The sequence below is a fragment of the Epinephelus fuscoguttatus genome, linkage group LG5, assembly GCF_011397635.1.
Source record: "Epinephelus fuscoguttatus linkage group LG5, E.fuscoguttatus.final_Chr_v1".
Taxonomy (NCBI): Eukaryota; Metazoa; Chordata; class Actinopteri; order Perciformes; family Serranidae; genus Epinephelus; species Epinephelus fuscoguttatus.
This window is the reverse complement of record NC_064756.1, coordinates 16,109,052-16,134,577: the sequence shown is the minus strand read 5'-3', so window position 1 is coordinate 16,134,577 and position 25,526 is coordinate 16,109,052. Positions and strand designations below refer to the sequence as shown.

The following is a 25,526-nucleotide window of genomic DNA, read 5'->3' as shown; positions in this document are numbered from 1 at the left end:
GTCTGCCATGCATGCCTACCCCTCCTCTGTCTCTTTGATTGACCTGACCGCTTCTCGGTGTTGATGTTTACGTCTGTGCCTCTGTCTCTCGCTCAGATGCAAAAGTAGGGCAGGGTCTGACTGTCTGGATTACTATACATGTGTAATGATTAAATTTGATGGGGAAAAATGGGCAAAGCAGGACACACAACAACCCATGTGATTTGTAACCCTATGTGACCTAGATTTTTACAGATGTTCACATATGTTGTGGCGGCAGGAAAAGATCACATCTGGGTCGCGTAGGGTTTAACGCCCACACTCATGGTGTTTCTAGCTGCTAAATGTCTGTTAAAGTATTTTGTTTAATCACCCCAGGAGCTAACATTTAATATTTAACAAACTTATTCCATTCCTGTGAGACATGCTGATGAAAACACACCACCAGGTCTGCATGTAGAGACATGTGACACTGTAGATTCAGTCTGCCAGGCCTCAGCATACAGTCTGCTCTGCCCAGACACACACACACACACACACACACACACACACACACTGCACTTAACAAAGGCAGGAGGGCGAATAAGGACTTCTATCCTTACATGGCGTTGGTTTGTGTGCTTTCATACCACCTCTGGCCTGCGGACACACTCTTGCACACACACGCACACAGTTGCATCTGCATACATATGAGGACCCTAAATATAGCTCTGCTGCACTCCACTTCATTGGTTTATCTCAGGTTCATAAATGAACAGTACGTTAATAAATGTAAAGTTTGCAAAGCAAGTAAAACATGCCAAACGTCTCTGAAACAAAGAACAAAGAAATAAACTCGATCTTAAAGGAACAGTGTGTAAGATTTAGGGGATTTAGTGGCAGGTTGCAACCAGCTGAAACTTCTCCTGCTTTGGATTCCTTTGGTGTTCATCGTTCAGGAGGTTTTTACAAAGAGCCAAATTATCCACAAAGGTCCCTTCCTCTCCAAAACAAACAGACCAAGTGAGGTAAACCTGTAAAAACTCTGAATAAAGCAGTTTCATGTTACAAATCAGTGTTTCTCCAGTGCTGTTTTGCACATTGCTAACCCAGCGCCTACTAACATGTGCTAACCTGCTAAACTTAATGTATGCTCACCGTATTTCCGATCCAGACATTCAAGAAGTTTTTACTGTGAGCCGAATTGTCCGCATAGGTCCCTTCCTTACCAAAACAAATGGACCCGGTGACTTAAACCATTAGAAACACTGAATAAAGCAGTTTCACGTTACAAATTAGTGTTTCTCCAATGCTGTTGGGCAAGTCCGACAGTCCGCTAGCCCAGCACCTTTTTCTGCTGCCTTTTTCTCCAATAACTTTAGATATATGTGTTCAGTAGGAGTTTATCAACAGCTGAATTACTCCCAGAGGTCTCTTCCTCTCCAAAACAAACAAACCGGGTGATTTAAACCAGTAAAAACACTGAATAAAGTAGTTTCAAGTTTTAAAAAAATCAGTGTTTCTCTGACGCTGCTCATCGTGGAGAGGCTGGTCGTGAACTATGGTGGCCGATGCAAAAACATGAAAACATTTGCCCTACACACTGAACCTTTAATGTGAGATTAATTAAGCAAATGCCATGTACATAGATGCGTAACGTGAAATAATAAAAATGAGTAAATCCACTTTGAACTTTTCCATTGTTTCATATTAGTGCAAGGCAAGCGAATGCCACCCCCCACCTCACCCCCACCACCACCACCCCCTCACTTTCGTTTCCTCAGTCTAAAATCTAATCATGATCCCAGACCAAATCTTAAAGGGATGGTTAGATAAGTAGACTAGATGAAGCTAGAAGAGGAGATCAAAACCACATGTATGTGTAAATATTAAACTGCAGGCAGCAGCTGATAAGCTTAGCTTAGCATAAAGACTGGAAACAGGTGAAACAGCTACCTGACTCTGCCCCCTACCAGCACCTCTAACCTCACTAATTAACACCTTATATTTCATTTGTTTAATCTCTTCAAAATCCACAGTGTAAAAAAACAACATTTAGGCATTTTATCATGTGGGTGGGTTGCCAAAGTATTTCTTGGCCTCAACCAGTAACTGTCTGGAGTCTTGGCGAATTAGCGTTTTGCACTTTGATTTTTGATCAGATTAAACAAACAAGATGTACCAGTTAATTAGAGAGCTTTGGTAGGGGTTTGTTACCTTTGGACAGAAACGGGCTCGCAGTTTCCCAGTCTCTATGCTAATCTAAGCTAACCAGCTGCAAGCTTTATATGAACTATACAGGCTTGACAGTGGTATTCATATTCACACATTACTCTCGGCTAAAAAGTGAATAAGCGTATATCCCTGTTCCTTTAAACTGTTTCTGCCTGTGTTTTTTGTTATTCTGTGACTTTTGGTCCTCACTAATACAGAAGTTTACAGGCACACTTCCACAGAAGCCTCTTTAAAGTCTCTAATGGCTCACAGAGTAATCATCCATCATACACAGACAAACAAGCACACACACACACACACACACACACTCACACACACAACACAAAACCACCACCGTGACACTTCAGTACTGCTGAGGGACCAAACACAATACAAATGGCAGCCACATGCCATGTTATGATGCCGCCCTCCCTGATTAATTGCTTTAATTTACTTTTCCAGCTGCATCACACAGACAACATAAATACTTAATCTTTCTCCTCACAAAGAACAACAACCCGCTGCTCTGCCAGAGCACTGAATATCCTTTTTTTTGGGTGTATTTTCAGTGAATAAAAATGTGCTGTCTCACCTCTAAAAGCTTCTGTTATACACCTAAATGGCACCAGATATTGATGATTGTTATGAAAACACAGAGCCATCCTGTGGGGATCGTCTGCACCACCGTCTAAAAGCTGCCTTTGTGGCTCTTCCCTCTTTTTGGAGGGGAATCATTGGCCCCTGAGGGAAGCAAAGTGCCGCCTGCTTGTTTGTTTACTCGGGTAGAAGTACCCACAGGCCTCGGCGGAGAGGGGAAGGCTTTTTTCCTCATCCCGTGACCTCATATCTGTATCAGGCACTCAAAAGCGGGCCGAGGCCGGCCTCGCTGGAGAGCAATGTGCAAGGCAAGCACAAAACAATGCATTCAAAGGCCCTCAGTGAGGGCGGCCTGAGTGATGACACTTTGCTGTTCAGGAGGCTGACACTCCTATTCAGATAAAACCTTCCATAAACAGTAAGAGCATTCATACGGTTTTACAATGCAAAGGTTGTTCCTTTCAGGTGAATTCCTCTGCAGCTTGGCTCGAGCTCCACCAGGTGATGTATCAAGGGAGCTCACCAAATGATCTATAAAGTGTGATCTGAATTTAGGTCACAGTTTGCCTACTAAACGGTTACTGTTTCCTGGGGGATACAGTCATCTGACAGGCTGTGGAGGGAGAGGCATTATTTCTGCTGTAAAACTTGTGGTGGTTTTGCTGTACATATTGTATTATATGTGACTGTCTACAAAATACCTTATGTGTTGTCTAGTTGTCTATTGCCAGTGTAGGGGCAACAGAGTAAAGATGATGGTATAAAAACAAGAATAAGATGTTTTGTTTATAAATGTAAATAGATCATTGTTTATTCAAAGATTAGATTTGATCCGAGGTTCGTATCTAAAAAACTATTGTTCATTTTTTTTTCACATTTTAAAAACTTAATATGCAAAACATGAAAGTAAGTCGTTAATGAATTGGTTGTAAAATGTTTTAAAGTTGGAGTATGAGATAGTAAATGATAAAATGTTAAATTTATACACTAAATGGGTGATGTAACTTGGAAGATACAATTTCTAATTTGGAAAATAAAGGCCATATTTATAAAAAAAAAAAAAAATTAAAAAAACAACAACATGAAATTGTGTCATTTTAGCCTAGATACATTTGAAAATAGCAATTATTTAATTTTCCCAAAATACTTATATGTGCCTGCACAGTAAACTATAGAAAACAAAGCTTCTGCACACCTGCTAAACAAATAAAAGATGCAAAAGTGATTATTTCCCTCCTGTTGTCCACATATGAAGGACTAACACTAGCATACTGCCCCCCTTTCATTGAAACGATGGTGGGGTCACTTGTACCCTTTGACCCCCTCTGATCTGCTTGGATGCTTGACCACCACTGTGCAGAACATCTGATATTTCCCTCAAGACAGTTTCTCCTTTTTAAAAATGAAATAAAATAATTAATATTTATTAAAAAACAGACTTTTTCACAACTAAAAGGGATGACTTAATGCGGTTTCAGTTGCACCATAAATTTCAGTTTAAAAATTCACAAATGTCAAGACAACTCTCCACTGCCCAACAAAAATTCCTCTCCTACTGTATCATTGCGACAAAAAAAAGCTTTTATTAATGTCATAAAAAGGAACAACAGTTCCAACCTACGACATGTGGCTATGTGACCTAACCAGTACACTACACTTGGAAAGGATAAGATGTGTCTTGAAGGGCAGACTCCCACAATATGCCACAACCTGGCAACCTGTCATATCATCATACATCACACAAAGTACAGTTCCTCAGTTGTAACCCACTTCTTTACAATATTCTGTTCTGACTATGACTCTATGAGTGAGGCAAGGGTGAAGGAGACAGGACCAGACAGGGTTAAAGAAGTCTTGTATCTAGACTCATTTATTCTTATTTCCCCTTGATTTACTTTACGCACACTTAATACACTTATGTTTTGTCCTGTTTATGTTCTCCAACATCTGTGAGTTTATCATTTCAAAACAGTTTTCTGTAAAATGTAAAATGAAATGAGCGCCGAAACTACAATATGATATATGTAATTCCATCTTGAGCTCGATAAAAACACTTGGGGGAAAAAAAAATACAAATGTCTCCCAATAAACATCACAAAAGTACAGAGGACACTTTGATATTTTGGGGATTTAGAGCTCCTCAAACACGTTAAGTGTCATGTTACTGGTTCAGTAGGAAGTAGAGCAAAACTATCAGGAATTATAATTAAAAACGTGTACAGCTAAGTGGGGGAAGCAGGTGCATCATACAGTCAATTAAAATGTTCTGCTGTCATCTCAGAGGCACGTCAGTGGCCTGAGCCTCATGGCAGCACCTGTACCTTATCTCCATGACAACATCATCACATGTTACCAGGGATACAGATGCTGAGGAAAAGGTAAAGCTATTGAAAATTCCTTGTCAGTTCAGAGTCTAATTCAGCAGTATTTCTGCACTGGTGAAATGTTTATTAGTGTGTATGAATCTGCTGTTTTCATAGAGATTAAAGTCAAACTTAATCCTTACAGGCATAAGAAGGTGAATAAAACTAAATTGCACAGGGTGAACTAATGTGGTCCTGAATCCTTTGTAGCAAGAGGCATATATCTAAACCATTTGTTTCCCAAAACTATGATAAAATACATTTCATTACTCAGAGGTAACATCCTTTCTGTTGCTGCTGTGTGACTATGGCGTGGGGGAAAGATCACTTCCAGTACCATGTATAGCAGTGCAAAAAATGCTCGGAAAAGTGTCAAACTAAGATTGTTTTTTTCGTGACATCAACACGCCAACATGCCACAGAGCTGCTAGGTTACTGACCAGACTAAACAAAACAAATCCAACTCTAGTTTAATGTCAGACTGGGTGAGGAGTCACTAAGGAAAAGTGGCTGGCAGCCATCAAGAGAGCTCACGGAAACCCCTACGAGAATGTCAGCTACAACTGACATTGGTCCCCCAACTCATATCACACTTTTGTCTGCTATACATATTTCATAACAGGTGAGAATAATAAAGAAATCTCCAATAAGTCATATATGATGGTATAACAGTGATACTCTGAGTCTGTGTGTTTGGTCTTGGATTTTGTTGGTATTATAGGAGTATGGGGTATTTAAGATGGCGACTTTGTCATTTATCAAAGCTGTGGACTGGAAACGTCACTCTGCATTAAAATCCCTCTAAACAGGAGCTACTTGGTGTGTGGACTTACTTGTTTTCTACTTTGCCAGATGGGTTTTTGGTGCAGCACCCATTCCATTGGACGTTGGGATGTGTGTGTCTTTTGTACAGTTATTATAGGCCCAGGTATGGCACATCTAAAGCACTTTACTCATACTTGTGCCAACTAATCATTTTTTAAGCTAGCGTAAGGGTAGTGCTATCATGTGAGACACCTCCAACCTCAGCCTCAAAGTGACTTTTCTATAGATCACCAGATAGAACTTCAAAATAATCAAATGTCATGTTGGCCTCAATATTCTTCAATAAAAATGTAATTCAAAGTTGTGAAATTAATCATAAAAAGGATGAAAAAATTAAGCTCAATCAAGATTTTGCAGACACACACCTCTTTTCCCAGTCCAAAGATCTCAGCACGTCATGTTGACTTCAGAAAATGGTGGGAATGAGACTCAGCATGCTGTACGTTAGAGCCAAAAATGTTCTTGGAGAACTGCATATCTGGAGGAGGAAAAGTTAGAATTGATGTCAGATAAAGGATTAATGATGAATTCTGAGAAAGTAGTCCTACTTCTGTTATTTTGTTTTGGCAGTCTGAGGGGTCAAGAGGGTTCCTGACAAATGCAACACTGTGTGTCTCGACCACAGAAAAATAATTGCAGAATTTAAATGTTTTCATTATGGTAAAATCTCCTTATTTGCAACTGGAGTTTTTTAAGTCTCCAAGTCCAAAACTGGTTCAAAAAACACAACAAAAAAAACCCCTCAGATGTCTGAGATGAAAAACAAGTTTTCGTTTTCTTGATTCCAGTGCACTGACCTACTTATGCTTTGTTTCAAGATGAATTCCTGGAAGTTTCTTGATACACACACAAAATAAATGAAGAAAGAAAGGTGGAAAAAATCAGATTTTTATTGGACACAGGTTGAAATGACCTAAACTCAATGACATTTTTTCCACTTCTGACAAATACGAATTGTGAATAGTGATATTGGACTTTGGAAATAAAATTAAATTGAATTTGTAATCACTATTCTCACTGGAACCATGTTGTTGTTGTTGTTGTTGTTGTCTGTGATTTTAATATGATGTCTTTTAACCAACCGTTGAACCTTACCTGATGGCAAATTTACACATTTGTGGACAATAAAGATTTTTATTATCTTATGAAACCTGGTAAATTATATAGTGTAGCAGTAATTCAGTAGTACAATTAGCAGATCCATTATACCTACTAGGACTGGGGGGAAAGCTGGGATACATTTGTGCATTTAAATGAAGAATTAATAAACCCATTAATGAAATAAAAACAGTTATGAACCCTCACAGAGCAGTTAAACAAACAAGAAAGGAGAAAACCATATTTTGGCACATGGGCCTAATTATAGATTTCTGTTGAGATCATGCAGACACTGATTCAACAACTAGCAGTAATGTTTGAGGTCGTATTTCTGCTGTGGCTCACATAATATTTTACATGTGATTACATCAGCCTTGTGTGTGCTGCTTCAGCAGCCGAGAACAGATCAGATGTCGTTCATAATGAACCTCCTGTGCAGCCTACTGTGCTCCTTTACTTCCACACGAGCACCTCTGAACAATCAGCCTGTACCTGTCAGCGTACCTGCTGATTTAAAGCATCTATATCCGGCATGTGAGGCTGGCGGGTCCCTGTTGGATCCTGCTTGTGTTGGAGAGCAGAGGGGAGACAAACACAGACTCTGCTGCTGCTGCCAGGAGACCTGCTGTAAGGCAGCCCTGCTCAGGACTGCAAAGACTATAAATAGCTCAGCTCAGTCTTTCACAGGCACCACCCACCACATTACCCATGTGGCAAAACAGCAGCACGGAGTGAAACAACGCCACTGTATACTGTACTACATCTGAATAAGAGCAGAGGGAGCTGCTCGCTGCTTAATGTGGACATGAACTGATACCAAGAAACTGTGGAGAACAAGCTGTACTGAAGATTAGGGGGATGTTTCTGAAAAATCTTTTGGTTTAGAGAGTTGGGCCAATGTTTGTGCTCAGTCTGGTGTCATCTGAGGTAGTTAAACAACAACACTCACTAACTTTAAGCCCAAGAAGGAGAAGAAAAACAGAAAAACATGGCTGAATTTATGGTTTGAACAATGACGTAAAGCAGCCAATGAGAAGGTGAAATGCTTAGAAATGCTAAGAAAAAAGGAAAAAAATTATTTAACTGGAGCAAGTGAGAGACACAGTGTTGTAATGAGTTTTAATTTCATTAACTGATTTTTTGAAATTATTTTACTTTTTAATTTTATTATAATTTTACAAACCAATTGAAGAGACAGAGTGTAAAGCTTCAATTTTCTTTTCACACTTCTCAATTATTTAGCTTTTTTGCATGTTTGTTGATATATTCAGTTATTTTCCTGACTCGTCTGTTAATCTTTTATTATATTGTGTCAGTTTCAGGGCTCCACCCACAGCAAAACTTGAAACTGTATCTGTGTTTTTTTATTTTTAATATTTTTAAAGGAGCAGTGTGTAAGATTTAGGGGGGATATAGTGGCATCTAGTGGTGAGAATTGCAGATTGCAACCAGCTGAAACTTCTCCCGATTAGAATTCCTTCAGTGTTCATGGTTCAGGAGGTTTTTACCAGGAGCTGAATTATCCACAGAGGTCTGTTCCTCTCCAAATAAACACACCAGGGGTCTTATTGATAAAACAATGCACAGGATCCATACTAAAAATGTATGTATGAACAAAAGCCAAAAATGGTGTGCGGCACAAAAAATATTTGACAATCTCTACAGTCAGCCTTCCACCTCATCTGCATTGCCAATTTCTCGTCATCAAAATGTTTGTAGACATGGGTCAAAGTTTCTTCCATCAAGTCTGTTTATATAGATGCATGGGAAGTGGTGTTCGCCTCTTTCAGGCCTCATTTTGTGCATACGCAATGTTTATAGACCCCAGGTGATTTAAACTGGTGAAAGCACTAAGAAAACAGCGTCATGATAAAAAGATTTGTTTTCCAGGCACTGCTTGTCAAAGAGCGACTTGGGGACGGTGACTGACATAAAAATGCAAATGGCCCTATCTAGAGACAGTGTTTGGTTTGTCGGTTCTGGGCTACCGTAGAAACATGACAGTGCAATATGACCGACTCCATTGATGAGGACCAGCTTCCTATGTAGATCTAAATTGTTCATTCTTAAGTAACAAAAAACAATTCATATTTTCAGGTGATTATACATTAAGGAAAACACTTATTATCAGTGCGGCAGTGGCAGTTGGTGAGGTGGGTGTAAAACCAGGTAGATGGGCTTTGGGCTGATAAGTGGGTATACTGTAGACAGCCAGAAAAAGAGGTGGGTATATCTGTGCATACTCTCCACTACACCACATTTCTGCCAATATGTGTGCCTAAATCCTACACACTGGACCTGAATCACTGCTATTAGTTCCAGAAACTCCAGCATATCTCTACCTACCTACAACCACAGCAGAGAATCAGACAAAGTGATTCAAAACACCTGTGGACCTTTGACACAGTTCAGAACTAGGTTTTATACATCTCATGAAACTGGATGTCTATCTTAAGAGACCCAACATACAGCTAGTTTTAGCTGGTTAATAACCATGAATTAAACTCAGCAGGCATCTACACCTGTGCCTCTAGTTTCAGAAAGTAACATCTGGTTTAACCTCAAATGTCATGAGCTACCTGTATCTCTGCAGCAACAGCTCAGCCTGTTGTTGTTGAAGCACTGGATTTACTAAACCACAGAGTTAGAGCTGTTTTTGACCAGAGTCCTGCACATTTATTGTCCTCTGGTGGTTAACGAGACACATCTGGTCTGTACCTGACAGCAGGTGTGTCTCATTAACTGCCTGAGAAAAACACATTCCTACACCTGGACTGGACAGTCTCAGATTATATCAGTGACTTAATGTGTCAGTGACCAATACAATGTTCTAAATATACCTCCCCGGGTTTTCTGTTTACAACTCACTGCTCAAGCTGAGTGTTAATTTTTTATTTGTGTGTAACTGTCTCAGTGGGAGTCTGTTGCACTGCAGATACGTGGAAATGAGAGTCTTGTCAGAAGATGTGGTTGATCCTGGAGCAGCCCAGATTAGGGATTTCTGTAATCTCAGCACAGTGGTTTTTAGATTACGCTGATTCATTATCTCAATGCCTCTAAGAGGCCGTTTACACGTACACGGTGATTTTGATAAACAGAGACATCTTCCTTCGTTTGTGCCCTTCGTTTACACGCAAACAGAGATTTCTCCTCTGAAAACGAGTCTTTCTAAAAACTCCGGCCAGAGTGGAGATTTTGGAAAACTCCGGTTGCGCGTTTGCATGTAAACTGAGATAAACGGAGATAAATGGAGTTATAGGCAGCCGACGTCACAGTATGTGCCGGAACTTGCGCCTGTGTCAAAAGTGGTAAGTGTAAACGAAGAATTTTTTGAAAACGGAGACGGTGAAATGTCCGTTTATGAAAATAGCCGGCAACGTGTAAACGGCCTCTAATATATCTGTGTGTGTGTGTGTGTGTGTGTAGAGTTTTCCTGTGTTGTTATTTATTTCTCCTGTGGGAAGAGCAGGCAGGTTGGAGTTGGAGCAGCAACAAGCTTTCTACAAAGTTATTTTTTCCCTGTCTCTTATTTTATTTTAAATTGAATGCCAACAAAGCACTTTGAGATGCTCGAGTCAATGCCTTTACTGGAAGAGAAGCGCACCTTCCCAAAAAATCAATTAGGTGCATTAGCATTTTAGCTCCGCTCTGATGTAGATGTGAGGTTATTACTCCTGTTGAGCCACTTTTCCTGCTCTCACTCACACACACATACACACACACACAAGCACCTTAGAGTGTTGGTTTCCAACTGGTTCAGCCACAGGGTCCAGATTTCTCCTTAGTCATTAGTTTAAGGTCCACACAGTTTAATATGTTCAGTGTCGTACTCGTGTTTAGCCGTGTTATCGAGCTGGTTTGCTGTCTCTGTCAATTAACTGGCTGTTAGTCGCTCACTCTACAGCAGGAAACGGCACTTCAAAATGCACCTCTGTGCCGGAAATTCACCGAACTAGACATGTTTGCAAGTCACTTGTGGTCAATTCAGAATGGACCTGTGACCCACTTTTGGGTCGCGTCCCACCAGTTGGGAACCACTGCCTTAGAGAATCTGTGCTAAAAAAAATATTTGCATAAATCTTATAAAGTACATATTATCTCCTCCATAAAAGCAGAAAGGCAACGTTAATTTTCTTAGGTTTTTTACTGAGATTTGTATCAGCAGGTGAGATGAGGTCTGCAACTAACGATTATTTTCATTGTTAATTAATCTATTAATTATTTTCTCAATCACTTGATTAGTTGTTTGGTCTATATAATGACCAAATTGTAAAAAAAGTCGATCAGTGTTTCCCAAAGCCCAAGATGACGCCCTCAAATGTCTTGTTTTGTCCACAACCCAAAGACGTTTAGTTGACTGTCAGAGAAGAGTAAAAAAACAGGAAATACTCACATTTAAACCTTTGAACCCTGAGCAAATGGGTGCGATTTCTTTCAAAAGCATGGGAAAAGAGGCAATGAGGAAATTTCCCATGAACTGCAATTTTTTTTATTACATTCTAAAATTATGTTGAAGAAGTATTATAATTTTAAGCACTCTTCCAGGTCCTTTGTTTATCTTCATTTTATTTTATTTTATACTATAATATAATATATAATAAATATAAATATATAAATATAATAATTTTATTGTTTTAATTTTTTTCTTTTTTACTAATTTCTTTTTTGAGTCCTTTCTTCTTTTGTTCATTGCCTTTTTCCTATGTTTGAAGAATACATAAAGCCAATTTGCTCAGGTTTCAAAGGGTAAAGAAGCTGGAATCACAAGAATTTTAACTTATTTCTTAAGAAATTACTCAAGCCATTTAATCGATTATCAGATTAGCTGGTGATCAATTTGATACACTACACAAAAACTGAAATGCAACACTTGTTTTTACGTTCATTTGCTCTCAGGTTTGAGTAAAGATCTAAGGCTTTTTCAATGCAGACAATAGAAATAGTTCTCTCAAATTTTGGTCACAAAAATGTGTTGGTGACCACATAGTCCATCCGACAGGTGTGGCATATCAAGATGCTGATTGAACAGCATCATTACTACACTTGGGATGACCACAATAAAAAGCCTCTCTAAAGTGTGCACTCTGATCACACGACAATGCAACAGATGAGCTGCTTCCTGACAGTTCACGAATATGAATAATAACAAATTTGCGACCAAAATTTGGGTTTTTTATAGATTAAATTCTCTTAGATCAGGGATGGGCAACCTTTACTATTAAAAGCACCATTACTGGCTCTTTCTGGAGCCTAAAAACATATTTTAATAAAGGTAACAGCCTATTAAGTCTAAATTAGCCCATCAACATTACCAGTATGTCTACATGAGCATTCATGATGTGGGTATGGGAGGGCAGCCTGGCGACTTTGGGGACAATGGTCAACTTATTCTTGTTATTCGTTTCTATCTTTTTTTTTTATCATATTATTTTATGTTGATGTACTTGCAATTATTTTACTACCTTATTTGATTCTACCACTGTGCCTACTAAAACATTTGATCCCTTTCTCAGGATATTGTGCACAATTGTTAAATTGAAAGAAAAATAGCCTGAAATATAGATGTTGATTAAATGTGGAATCCATCTGCTCAATAAAAGATATTAAATACATAAATGAGCATTCATTAACATGATTTACTACAAGGTGGCTACTCTGCAGTGGGATATTTAGAATTATTAAGTACTTAAACTTTGCAGCATTGGTGGTGACAACAAATGAATCTGTCCACACATTATTAAATCCTCTATTATACTTTGAGACATTTCCTTTTTTGGATTTGAAATCCATAGCGAGTCTTGCTGGAGAGACTCAAGGTCACTGCTACTGATGTTCCGCAAAATTTAAGAGGAAAGGGCACCAGGTCATAGACGTATGATGCACATTTTAGTTGATGAAATGTTATAATATGTTTTAATTACATGTATAGGCTACAGGTTTTTACAGTTGTAAAATGCAATAATCACTTTAGGCCTACAACAATGACACATTAAAGTCTGAATGTTAAAAAACAATGGTTAGTCATCTGCATATAATTTTATGTGGAAGCCACAGGGAGCCACCGGAGAGGGTCTAAAGAGCTGCAGATTGTTAAACCCTGTCTTAGAACTTTGACTTAAAACTGTGAAAAATGGAAGCACAAATAAGATGTTGCTCAGTGTAGTTGACAACCAGGTTAATCAATAAGTCGTTGCAGCGTCATCAGTCAGTGATTGATATGTAATATTCAACTTTTCCAAGAATAAAAACAGAAAGCATCAGGTGAAAGGGGAGAGGCATAACTGTGTCATCTAAAAATAACCGCTCCGTCTGATGTCACAAAAACCACAGTCACATCTGAGTCTGTATTAACGAGTTGAAATATTTATTTTTAAAAACTGAAAAAATAAAAACAAACCCACCAACATAGTTTTAGTATATCATACAAAGACACATTTCAATGTTGCTATGTGAGTATTTGTTTCTCTTTTACTACAGTGTGAGGCAGTTTGAAAGGCTGGCTGAGCTGGTACGACTACAGACACAGACCCGAGAGAGAGGAGACGGGACAGAGAGAGGAGAGACAGACAGAGAGAGAGAGAGAGAGAGAGAGAGAGAGAGAGAGAAAGAGAGAGAGAGAGAGAGGTTAATATAGAATATTTGGGCAAAAATACAACCAAACATCACTCAAGGTGCGTTCAATTAGTCTTTCCAGACACTTGAAATACTGTAAAAAGTAGATCTATCCTTCTGCGAATGGCATCGTTTTTGTTTTATAATCCAATTTCTAATGACATCGGCTCCCCAGGTGTAGAAGAGGTGACAGAACACAGCTAAAATTATTATTAAATACAAAGACCTGGACAGAAGAGTACTGCAAATAATACCTGCTGTTTGTTTTATCCTGCTTGGAGCAGCAGATGAGTGAGGAAATTATTTCAAAGTCTGTCTAATAAAACATTTCTCTGTTTCTTCGTTGCACCCATCTGCTTCTGCAAGTGTCACAACTGCATTATGAGAATTATTGGCACATACTATTTGACCAGCGTCTGTTAAATAAACCAGTGTCACAACTTTTTTATTATTCAGATACACAGCTGAAGCGGAGCGTCCAAACGAAGTATGTTAAGACACAGAAAGAGGCAAACGTGCCATCCATCCAACAGAAAGAAGAAATAAGGTGTTTGATGTCTACTCGTCTCATGGTTTACACAAAGGCAAGATCAGGCTGCTCACAGAGTCCACTGGCAACAAGCAGAAAAGTCAGTCCATCAATCTCAGTAAGAAATTCAGTTAAACAACCACCTCTCTCTCCTGTGGCGTTCATGTGCACCATTTTGTATCCCTAATTCAATTAAGCTGAATCCTTACTTGAACAGATGCAACAAAAGTAATGCTATTGAATGCTTTTAGACTTAAAGAAAGCAAAAGATTATTTCCAACAATAGAAGGCTTGTAGTTTATATACACAGCTACTTGGTCTTTAGGAAGCAATTGAAAACACAGCAGTCACCGAGTGGCTGCGTACTTCCAAGTCCTTTGTGGTCCTGGCAATGCAGACTGTTAGTGAGTGAGGGGTTTATAAAACAGTCAGTCCTGCAGGGTGTCTGAAGAGGCGAGATCAGGTGATAAACCAGGTAAAATATGTCACAGGTTTGTGCAGCCTTAACAGTCCCAAAACTCATATTCAAGTTTGAGCAAAAAGATGTCAAACTTTTTTTTTGTTTTAGGGTTTCCTTTTGTTGCTCCTTCTCTGAGTGAGCGGACGTCACCGGGAACACGGCGGTCCTGCTGGCAGAGTCAGAACATCCCCAGGAAGACGACGCTGTCAGCATGTGGATCACAGTTCCGCCTCCAAAGCTTCTGTGACAGATCAGTTGTAGTGCTGCTTGATCGCTTTGTAAAAAATACGCACCGATACGGGTTTTAAACTTTATTTAACGGCTTTACGTTTTTCTGTTGTTGCTGAGGAAGAAAAGTAGCAGACTCAAAAGTGTTGTTGCTTTATTCTATATAAAAAGAGGTCTTCCTCCCACTTACCCGCTTTCCTGCTTTTAACCAATAAAAAAGGGGGAAATGACAAAAAGGGCCCCAATTTCAGTGTTTAAACAGCGGGTTCTTTCTCATCAGTCCTACCCATGATGCACCGCTACCTCTGACGATGTAGCATGAGGTAGTTGGCAGTCTCAAAGCTCACAGGGAGAAGACTGTTGAGAGGAAATAAAAAACAACGGTGCTACTTTCCTTTCCTTTCCTGAAATGACTCCCCAGTTTGGAGTGGTTTGAAGAGTTTCCATGTGAGCATCTGTTAAAATAATAGTACAAAAAAAAGGGGGGGGGGGGGGGGGGGGCGGGTCGAGTTAACAGTCACGGTCGTTACAATGGTGGAGAGGTGAAAGGCAGAAAGTCCAGTGAACCAGCCGGTGAAGCCGTATGGACTTAATAAGGTGATAACTCACAGTGAGAAAAGAACAGGAAGAAACTAGGGGAGGAGTGTAAAGACAGACTACGAACAGCTCAGGCTCCGACAGCGTTATAAGCCCATGACACTTGTTTAAGTAGGAGAGCATGCACGCCATGTACGTTACACAGAGACATGAATTTGGGGGCTGGGGCAGGGCAACAACAGTCAATGATTCCCCCTCTTTGCTGCTCAGAGTTTGGCCCTTGTGCGGTGCTTCCTGGGATGTCTCGAGTAGAACTTGTGCTCGTAGCGTCTCCGCTGTGACACCGTTATTAAAAAGCGGGGAAGAAAAGGACAATAAATACACAATGAAACGGATCCACTTCACTTCGACTGCTTTTCATCAACACAGTCCTTTGGGGGAGAGGCTGGTGGGGGGTGGTGACGTCTGGCTGCGTGCCCCACCCTCCGCTCCTTACATCCATTTGTTCCTCCCTTTGATGCCCCCCTCGTCGCTGAGCCCTTGGTGCTGTCCCTGTATGGAAGCTTTTGGACACGGGTGGAGGGGCGGGTTTAGAAAAGAAGCACCTTTTAATTTGGCTTAGATAAAAAACAAACAAAACGAGAGAGAGAGAGAAGAAAACAAGGAAGAAAGAGTGAAAGTGTATAAATAGAAAGAGGCAGACAGAAGCCGGTCTTCTGGTGGAGGAGCGGGAGTGGGATGACGGGAGCAGCAGGTCTCAACCCATACCTACAGAGAAGAAGGAGACAGACCAGTGTTAGACATTTTTACCACAATATTTTCAGGGTATATCTGTAGTATAGCAGCTATCCTCCGTCTGTACCCTCTTCCTGCTCGCCCCAGCCCTCCGCTACCCCCGCCAGCTCGTAATGTTTCTTCCTCAGCTCGCCCAGACGCTCTCGCTCCTTCTGCAGACGAGTCTCCAGCTCCAGAACCAGGACCTGAGGAAACAGACACAAGCAGAGGGCAACACGACCGTCATTTCCCTGAAGCCATTTATTTTTGAAATCCTAAAATCCTAAACAGATCATAAATTCTTTTGAGTCACATTCAGAAAACATAGGAAACAGTTAACATATTTTTTCTTGGGTATCACACAAGATACTTGATGAACACACACCTCATTATTTTATCTCCTTCTCTATTGCCATCATAAGAGGCCACTTTGGATATATAATTAATATCTTTTATGACAAAACTGTCACCCAGTTAGCGCAGAGGTGCTGGTTATATGATTCTCTCCAGTTTCCCCTGTGCCTGTGGATGCTCTCTAAAGTTAAACACTCATTATTTACACAGGTTGTTAGTTAAGACTCCTAAAAATTCACTTCAAACAGAGGCACTCTGTGCATTAACAACAATGGGCCTTGTGTGTGTGAACTGGTCCAGACCTTTCCATGTTTTTCTTTCAGTGTCGGGGGAAGCAGAGCCACAACACACAGTGAAGTGTTCGTATAGATTCAGCTTCTCAACAGACGAGGAAGAATGCACCTTCAGAGTCTAATGTGGGAACTGTGTTAAGTTTGTACTGAGCCAAACTCGCATAGCATTAGTCCTAATAAACCATTACCTAATTTCTAAAGTGTGTTTTTCTCATGTTATGGGCTAAAGGACGGAGAGAATTTTCCTTTGTTCCAATGAAAGTCAGAAAACTTTCCTGAAGTGAAGGTACGTTTGCTTCTCTACCAAAGTTAAAACATGTCGGTGGCCTGTCAGCAAATAAGAAGACATTCCCAGATGGTAGTGGCCGATGTTTTCTGTTGCATCACATTCATTTTGCGCAGGCTAAAAAACAGGACTCAAGACTAACAGCATCCTGAGATCTTCCCCTGGACGCCCTCTGGATGAAACGACGCAGTAAACTCTGTATTGACACGTCAGGGGACGCACCTTACTTATTCCCTGATGATGCTACACTGTGAACAACAAATCCGTGTTTAAATTAGCAGGCTGAGAGCTAGTTACATTAGCTGTTAGCTGTTAGCAGCTGGTGGCCAGAAACAGCTGCTGACGGAGGGTGCATGTGTTGCATTATGATGCATTCAAGCTCTATTTGGTTAAAAGAGTACTGGATAAGCATAAATAAGTATTTATTTGTATAATGTACATATTTATTTATTTATTTTTACCATTTCAACATTTATTTATTTTCGATTCACACTTTTGGGGTTTGGGGTGGGTTATTCGTGTGTTAAACGTTAGGCGGTTGCACCGACATTTTGTCCTGGTGTCTTTTTCTTTTACGTGCGTGTGGATGTATATGTACACACACTGACCATGTGTATATGTTTGTCTTTCTTTATTGTTGTTAAAATCAATACAGATACTGTTGGGGAAAAAACATCTTCTAAAATGTGGTTTTTGGGGAGAAACTTGATTAAATACAGCTGTTTGAAGAGGAAATCTGTTTATGTTTTCACAACAATATGAAATAAATATTAGAGAGGGAATTATGACATATATTATATATACAGAAAAATGCTTTGAAGCAGTTTTTTAAAGATGTTTTTTATGTGAAAGAAAGTTATATTAAAAGTTGTTTTAATAATTTGTATGGTTGAAATTATGCTCATTCAAGGGTAAAGTAATAAAGGACTGACTGACTTCAAAACAGTTTAGTTATTTTTTAATAGTTAAGATTTCTTTAATTCTCTGGCACAAAAGGGGATAAATAACAACAAAAACAAAATAAACATCAAATAACATAACAACATTGGTATCAGTACCTGCCCATAATTTCACAACCAATGCATCCCTAATCTTTTGAGACTCACAAGCTTCAGCAATGTGGCTTATTAAGATTTTTTGCTGCATTGTGTTGCTTACCTGTGAGTCCATCTCTTGTCGTTTGATCTGAGTGAGAGTCATGCTGGAGAAGTCCATTGTATCTGGACACAAACAACAAATTATATTCAAACACCTGTTTCTTAAATCTCCCTCAAACTTCGAAACAAAATTATAACACTTGGACATTTTATATCATGATCACACAATCTAAACCTCCTAGTCACTGTGATCCTCTCACCTGTGTCTTCAATCTGAGACTTCCCAGACTTGGTTGAGGCCACGACAGCAGCAGTGGCCTGTGTGACGCCCCGGGACGCCTGCTGCAGGCGGTGCAGGTTGGCGCTGTCTTTGTCTGCTTTTACCTGGAGAGGGAGAACAGCGGCGGCACGAGAGACATGAGACCGGGGCTTAACTGTATCAGCTCAGCAAAACCCAAACAACAGACCGTGTAGATCCTGAGAGAATGAAAACTATACTCACCTTGGAGGCCGCCACTAGCTGTGCTGTGCTGGCAGCTATTTCATGTGAACACACCATCAGCTCCTCAAACTTCCCTTTGCCCTGCACCACCAGGTCAGCAGCATCTCTGGAACGACACAGTGTTGAGGTTGAGACCAGTTTGTTCATGACACAGAGACAAAACACCTGATTCATGAATGACAGCGTTTTCTTCACATATTCAACAGTGGGTAAATAACTGATAAACAAATGATCACTTTGTGGTTAAAGTATTCCTTTAAAACCTCATTTACTGATTTGTTTGTTATATTTTTATTTCCTTGTCAGATTCACAGCACTTTATTCTGTGTCGTGAGTAGGAGACACTCAGAAGGAGGACTAATACTTACACCATGACCGTGGCGCCCCATCCCACTGCTTTGGAGGCAGAGATCAGGCCCTCAGTCCAGCGGGAGTTCTTGGCATAAAATTCCTTCATGGTGGCTGCCCCCTGGTGGACACAAGAGGAAGTGTTAAAATATATGTTTCATGGCTCTTATTGTAAACTGTTAGAAATGATAATTGTAATTATCCATTGACATAGAAATGATCTTCTTGATTGATATATTAATCATTCAGTCAATAACATTTAGCAAAACAGTGACAAATATCCATCAGTTTCTCAGAGTCCGAGGCGGTTTATTTAAACTGTCTGCTCAGCAGTCCAAAATCAAAACATATTCAGTATACAGTAATTTAATACTAGAAAATGCAGCTTATTCTCACATAAGAGAAGCTAAAGCCATCGACTAATTGCTCCAGCTCTAGTCCAGAAACAGTATCATGAGTGTGTTCAGTTAGTTTCCAGAGTGGATTTGGTTGTTTCAACTTAGTTTTTACTTATTTTTTTAATATTTAGTTGTCGTTTAGTTTTAATTTAGTTTTAATGGTGTTAGATCTAGTGTGTTTTATTATATTATGGGCAGATTTTTTTGGGGACAAGATATAAGAAGTGCAGAATATGTATTACAAAACAAACACAAAACTTTGTGAAGCAGCTGACTAGAAGTCATGTAGACATTCACGTCTCAATAAATATATGTAATACCGCCTCCTCAAGCTGGTGATGACAAATCTGACAACTAAAGACGTTTTCTGTATATTTTTAAATTTAATTTTTAGTTAGTTTTATAAGTATAAAATATCATTTCAATGAGGCTTTTTTTAAAGTCTAATTTTTAATCTTATTTCAGTTAACTAAAAAGTTTTTTTGCACTTGAGGAATCAATTACTGCTCTCTGCAATAAATACAACCAGTTTTTGTTGAGAGTGTGCCACTGCTTTATACTGTAAGGAGCACCTAATATTCTAGGTCTCAAGGTATTCTATCATAGTTGCATATTCTGTTTTTTTAATCAGAAAAAAATGAAACGGTACACATATGTTGAACCATAACATATATTTACATACAACAGAGCTTCTTTGTAAAATTGGTAATTAGCAATCAGGGCCCCAAGGCTCTAGAACGACCTGCCCAAGGATATAAGGCTGTCTGAGTCACTGTCTTCATTTAAGTCTCTCCTAAAAACTTTATTCTATCGGAAAGCATATCCTGAGTTTATTTTATTGCCATTTTAATGATGTTATTTCCCATTCATTATCTTGATTTTAAGTTTGGCCTTCCTTATTTTATCTTTTACTTAAGTGACATGTTACAACATGTTATTTGCTTCATTCTTCTTGTGTTTTAAATGTGTTTAGTTTCATTGTATAGCACTGTAACTGTTTTGGAAGGTGCCATATAAATTAAGTTTAATAATAATAATATTATTATTATTATTATCATTATTTTAAAAATGAGCATATGCAAATATGATGATTATCCATTGCAGTTAAAAAGACTGTAAAGCTGCATATTCTCATTGGTCAGTGTGGAGAAGTTAGAGATTGAAATTACACAAATGATGCTGAATATCTCGTGAGAAATCTGAACGTCTCTTTCTCACTGTCAAAACGAGGAGGACAAAACTGCAGTGTAACTCACCCTGCCACTCTCCACGATGTCCCTTTGCAGATTTTTGGAAGACAGGACGAGCTGCTTGATGGCCTGCATCAGCTCTGTGCAGGAGGCCAAAATCCTGCAGGGGGCGACAGAGCAGAGGACACAAACATTGGAACTCTGAAACTCTTCAGCTGCTACCGATCTGTCTGTTTTATAGGAAGCAAAACACTGTGAAGTCTGTTCAGTGTTGTGTCTGCATATATCTTGAATAAAACTTAGTCTAGTCCAGTCTGATCGGCTCCTGAGGGTTGTCGGTAAAAGAAAGCATCATCTAACCTGAGACATTTTGAACCACAAAGACACGAGCTTCTGCACTGTTTAGAAACATCAGTTAGTTTCCTCACAGCTTAGTTAATGCATGACCAATGCACCACTGACCTAAATTCTAGTATTAGTATTTGTAGCAGCAGCAGTTGTTTGTTTCCTGTCATAATTATCTCTCACAGAAGCACCGCTGCAGCTTCTACATTAATAATTAAGTCAGGAGCCCAGAAAAGTTTAATTGGCTTCATTTGCACACAAAGAGAATATTTACACAGCCTGGATGAATAACAATGACAAGATACAAACCTGACTGCGACAACATGAACACTTTGATCAGTGTGAGACAGAATCTGGTGCTCCTGCAACCCCTCTGATGGTTAAGTTTGGAGCAGCGAGCCAAGCTTCTGCTCAATAATGTAATCAAGAGATTTCTGAACTTCCTGCGGCTATTAGCAGCGCCGTATAAATAAACCCATTTGGTGTAAAACATCTACGATATGTTAACAGTTTGTGGAGCTGCTCCAGCGAGAGAGGGAATACACACACTAAAGAAACTAATTTTGGGTTGGTATGGATGGAACAACAGCAGACACAAACATTACGTGCCACACTGGTTTCACAGCTTGCGCAGGCTTTTGTGGCTGAACTGATGAAATTCTTCGCACGTCAGCCCTCAGTGTGTGACCGTCTGCAGCTTCACTGAAACATCATGTGACTGTCGTGCTGCCTTGTTGAAAAGCACCTCTATTTCCTTTTCCAGCTCGTTGCCTTTGTTGGCATTCATCACGTCTCGTGGTCAAACTCAGACTCTCACAAACAAATAATTGCAGGCTTGGCTTGCTGCATCTATCTATAGCAGGCGGGTCACTTCCTCAATCTTCATATTTTTTTAGGCACTTTCATTTCTCTTTCACCACAGTGAGGTTGTTGTTCTCACCACTGATAGTTCAAGATATGGTTTCTTCTTTAATCTTAATGCAACTTGCTGCTACAGTACCTCCATACTGTAAAGAGAACCAAGACAGTCCCTGCAGGATTTCGCCCGCTGTTTTTGATTGCTACGTCCTGTAGTGCCTGATGTCACAGCAGCTTTTCTAAAAAACGCGATGCATGTTGCTGTTTATAGGTGTTTTTTGCAATGAAATTGAGGAGGCAAGTGAAAACTGCAAAAACTAGTTGTGATGCTGTCTCAAATTCAGAGCGCATTACTATGAGCATTCAGTATATATTTGTGACAGTAGGGAGGAGGCTGATCGCCGATTGACACATCACTAAAGGCCAGTCCCCATGAGAGGTTGTCCTCCTCCTCCCTCTGCCCGGACGGCACGAGCTAACACAGCACAATGTGATCACATCACTACTCATCATATCTTGCTTCTTGGGAAGAGACCCCGCAGCAGAAGGATCTGACACTGAGCTGTTAATCTCAAACCGACAATAAAATGGTTCAACTGTTGTTAGGCCTGTATATAACTGTTTGGTAACGTTAGCCACGTCGTTGTGTGTCTGTTACTCCAGGCATGGAGCTCCAGTCCTGCAGAAGTAGTCTCATGATAAACAAAGAGAGAGGGGCTGAGCGAATCAATACGCTGCATGCAGCTCTACAACCAAGTGAGATTTCATCACTTTAAGTAATCAAATTTGTTGTTTTTGCACAGAATTTAGGGGAATGGCTAAATTTGCATTGATTGTTGTGATTCCAACCTCGCGAAATCCTGGAGGAACTGGCAAGATAAAGCCAGTGTCAACAGGTATGAGACATTTCAATTCAAGATCATTTTTAACCAAATGAAAGACTGAGTTTTTGACAAATCATCTCTTTCTTATTCAATCATTGCAGGTCAGTATGAAGGTGAATAGTTTATATGTGGTCCCCTGCAGAGGTAGGTTTTATGTAGAAATACTGTTATTAGAGTGAGTTAGGTTAATCTATATTTTTTCCAGCAGGCAAGTGCAGTTACAAAGGAAAAAGACAGCTCCAGGTTCAGAGATAGGTTTAAAGAGGACTTTCACACAGAAGAGTTTAACTCATTTTGACAAAAAGGCAATTAAGGGTGCTTTCACACCTGCCCTGTTTGGTTCGGTTCAATCAAACTCAAGTTCCTTTGCCCTCTAAGTGCAGTTCATCTGGACAGGTGTGAACATACCAATTGCACTGGAATGCGCACCAAAACAACTGGACCTAGACCTTCTTGAAGAGGTGGTCTCAGTCTGGTTACAAACGAACTCTGGTGCGGTTCGTTTGTGGTGAGAACGTGTTCCGACCTGGATCTGAACCAACTGCAGTCACATGACACATTGTTTGGGTTAAACATGAGCATGTTACAGTCCTGGAGGATTATTAATGTGCACCTCCTCCTGTACTGCCTTAATATGCACATTCAGCACATCCAATGCATCAAAACATTGTTTTCTAGTTGGAGCCGTGCCTCGTTTTCAAACTGTATGGTTTGACTAAAATGAACAATGACAGCAATATAGTCCATGATGAGCAGCGCTGAAATCAACCTTACCATTACAAAGTGTCACATTTATCTTGCAAGTGTACTCTTCTTCAACGTTTGCTTTACTTCCTGGATTTTTCCCACATCGAAATTCTGACCCATCACGAGCAGCTTTCTCACACAAGGCATTTGATCTGGTCCGCTTGTAAATGCTGCTGTGAGAACACGAACCAACTCTAGGCAATTGTGCCCCTTTGTAACAAAATTAGTCCCTGATTCAGACCAAAGCAAGACAACTCTAGGTCTGAAGGCACCCTGAGACCTCACAAATTCAAATTTAAGACCATTAAATGACTTTTAAGGCCTAATGTTTATAGAAATTTTAAATGTAAGACTTGTAAGGACCTGCTCCAAAATCCACAGAAAGTAGAAAAGTTTGTGGGTCAGCTGTAGCTCTACTTCAGGATAATTCTTGTGGGCGTAATGAGGCTGATGTTTTTGGTGGATTTAGTTCAAATCATCTTGCACGCTCCTGAAACTCATTAAGTTGCAAGAATCTTTAATTTTTTAGTTAATTTGAATTTTTTTAGATTAAACTCTGTGTGTAAGTCTTTTCACCTTGGAGACAGTCTCTGATCACTGCGACAGTAAAAAGCGATTCTAGCTCTAATCTTCGCTTTACCTCTCGTTGACCTCCATCTTGATTCCAGTATCCACTGCTCGAGACTTGTTGAGCATTTCCTGTTGGGATCCACAGAGGCACAAGGGAGACAAAGAAAAGACACTTTGAAGTTAATACTGCTGGAGAGTGAAACAGGGGGCAATGTTTTCACACAGCCTGCAAAGAGCTGCTCACTAACACACACAGTGAGCGCACTCTAATACACATCTGCTGCCAGATGACCATGACTAAACACACACACACACTTCACGCACCTCTATCCTGGCAGCTGCCGATTCCACAGCAGCGGAAGTGGCAGCCATTTCCTGCTCCACTAGATCTCCCAGCTCCCCCTGCTGCAGCTCCAAACCCCGAGGACGCAGTTTCTGAACGAAGACAGGACAAGAAAGACTGAGCTAACACATTTTTATCACACCTTTTATCAGTTTAAACTCATTCCTGCTTTCACTCTGGGGATGCTCTGACCCATTTTATGTTCACACAGAGCAAACATGCATGTATGAAATATGGACCTCTGCTGCGGCAAAGATGGCCTCCAGAGCCGCCTTCAGCTTGCTGTTGTCTGCTGCACCCAGGCTGTCCTGCTGCTTCATCTGGCCCAGCAGAGCCAGAGCTTCAGCCCCGCACGCCTTCACACTCTCTGACAGGGCTGACGGGGATGGAGACAAGGACAAGGAGGATGCACGCCATTAAAATACGTAAACATACGCAGAAAAAAACACCAAACAGCCTGGTTGCCTGATAGATATAACTTATAGACGCTCTTAAGTGTCAAAGCTAATATATTCCATGCTGTAAAAATCATTTACACTCCATTTTCTATGAAAATGCCATATTATGTCGTGTGTAAACTGTGATGTGTATCAGTGCCACTAGTGGATGCAGCTGCAGTGTTAATTATACCGACATCCCCTCAGGCAGAGTGTCAACTAACAGCTGAAACAGCCACTCTGATGGGAAGAAGAGGGAAACCAAAACTACCTCTACAGCAGCTGCTGGCCTTTTTTTTTTTTTTTTTTAAAGATGCAGGACGGCCAGATGATTTGCATCAAAATGTACACTGGCTTTCAAATGCTGCATTCAAATGTCTTGGTAAAGTATGGACAAATACAGGATGGTTTTAAGACGCTGCTTCAGTTTGACCCAGTTTCAATTCTTTGTTCTTTTTTTCCAGGAATAAGAGTTCTGGACAGAACTCAATTATATTTAGGCCTGTTTCGACTTGCCCAGGCTGCTAACATCTCCCGAGAAAGAGAAATCCTGCTCACATCACTCGTGAATGAGGTCAGCAACTTCCTTTCATCCAATCATGTTCTGGCTGCAACCTGTGACTTTCAAATCACAGGCCGTTCAAAAATAGACCAATGCCAAAAGATTATTTTCACACAA

The 25,526-nt window shown here is 40.1% G+C and overlaps 2 protein-coding genes across 3 annotated transcripts in view; both read right to left on the bottom strand.

The window, feature by feature from the left end:
* rasa2 (RAS p21 protein activator 2) overlaps positions 1-25,526 on the bottom strand; it is a 346,877-nt gene that overhangs the window by 4,434 nt on the left and 316,917 nt on the right. The gene's annotated exons all lie outside the window — the stretch shown is intronic.
* The window catches only part of hip1 (huntingtin interacting protein 1), a 73,415-nt gene continuing 61,285 nt past the window's right edge, over positions 13,397-25,526 (bottom strand). For both annotated transcript variants that reach the window (XM_049575933.1, XM_049575934.1), the window contains 10 exons: positions 24,650-24,786; positions 24,392-24,502; positions 24,138-24,196; positions 20,730-20,823; positions 19,096-19,196; positions 18,728-18,833; positions 18,486-18,609; positions 18,287-18,348; positions 16,284-16,401; positions 13,397-16,189 (listed from right to left, as the gene is read on the bottom strand). In XM_049575933.1, coding sequence (XP_049431890.1) covers positions 16,179-16,189; positions 16,284-16,401; positions 18,287-18,348; positions 18,486-18,609; positions 18,728-18,833; positions 19,096-19,196; positions 20,730-20,823; positions 24,138-24,196; positions 24,392-24,502; positions 24,650-24,786 — 923 coding nt within the window. In that variant the 3' untranslated portion in view covers positions 13,397-16,178. The remainder of the gene's footprint in view (positions 16,190-16,283; positions 16,402-18,286; positions 18,349-18,485; positions 18,610-18,727; positions 18,834-19,095; positions 19,197-20,729; positions 20,824-24,137; positions 24,197-24,391; positions 24,503-24,649; positions 24,787-25,526) is intronic.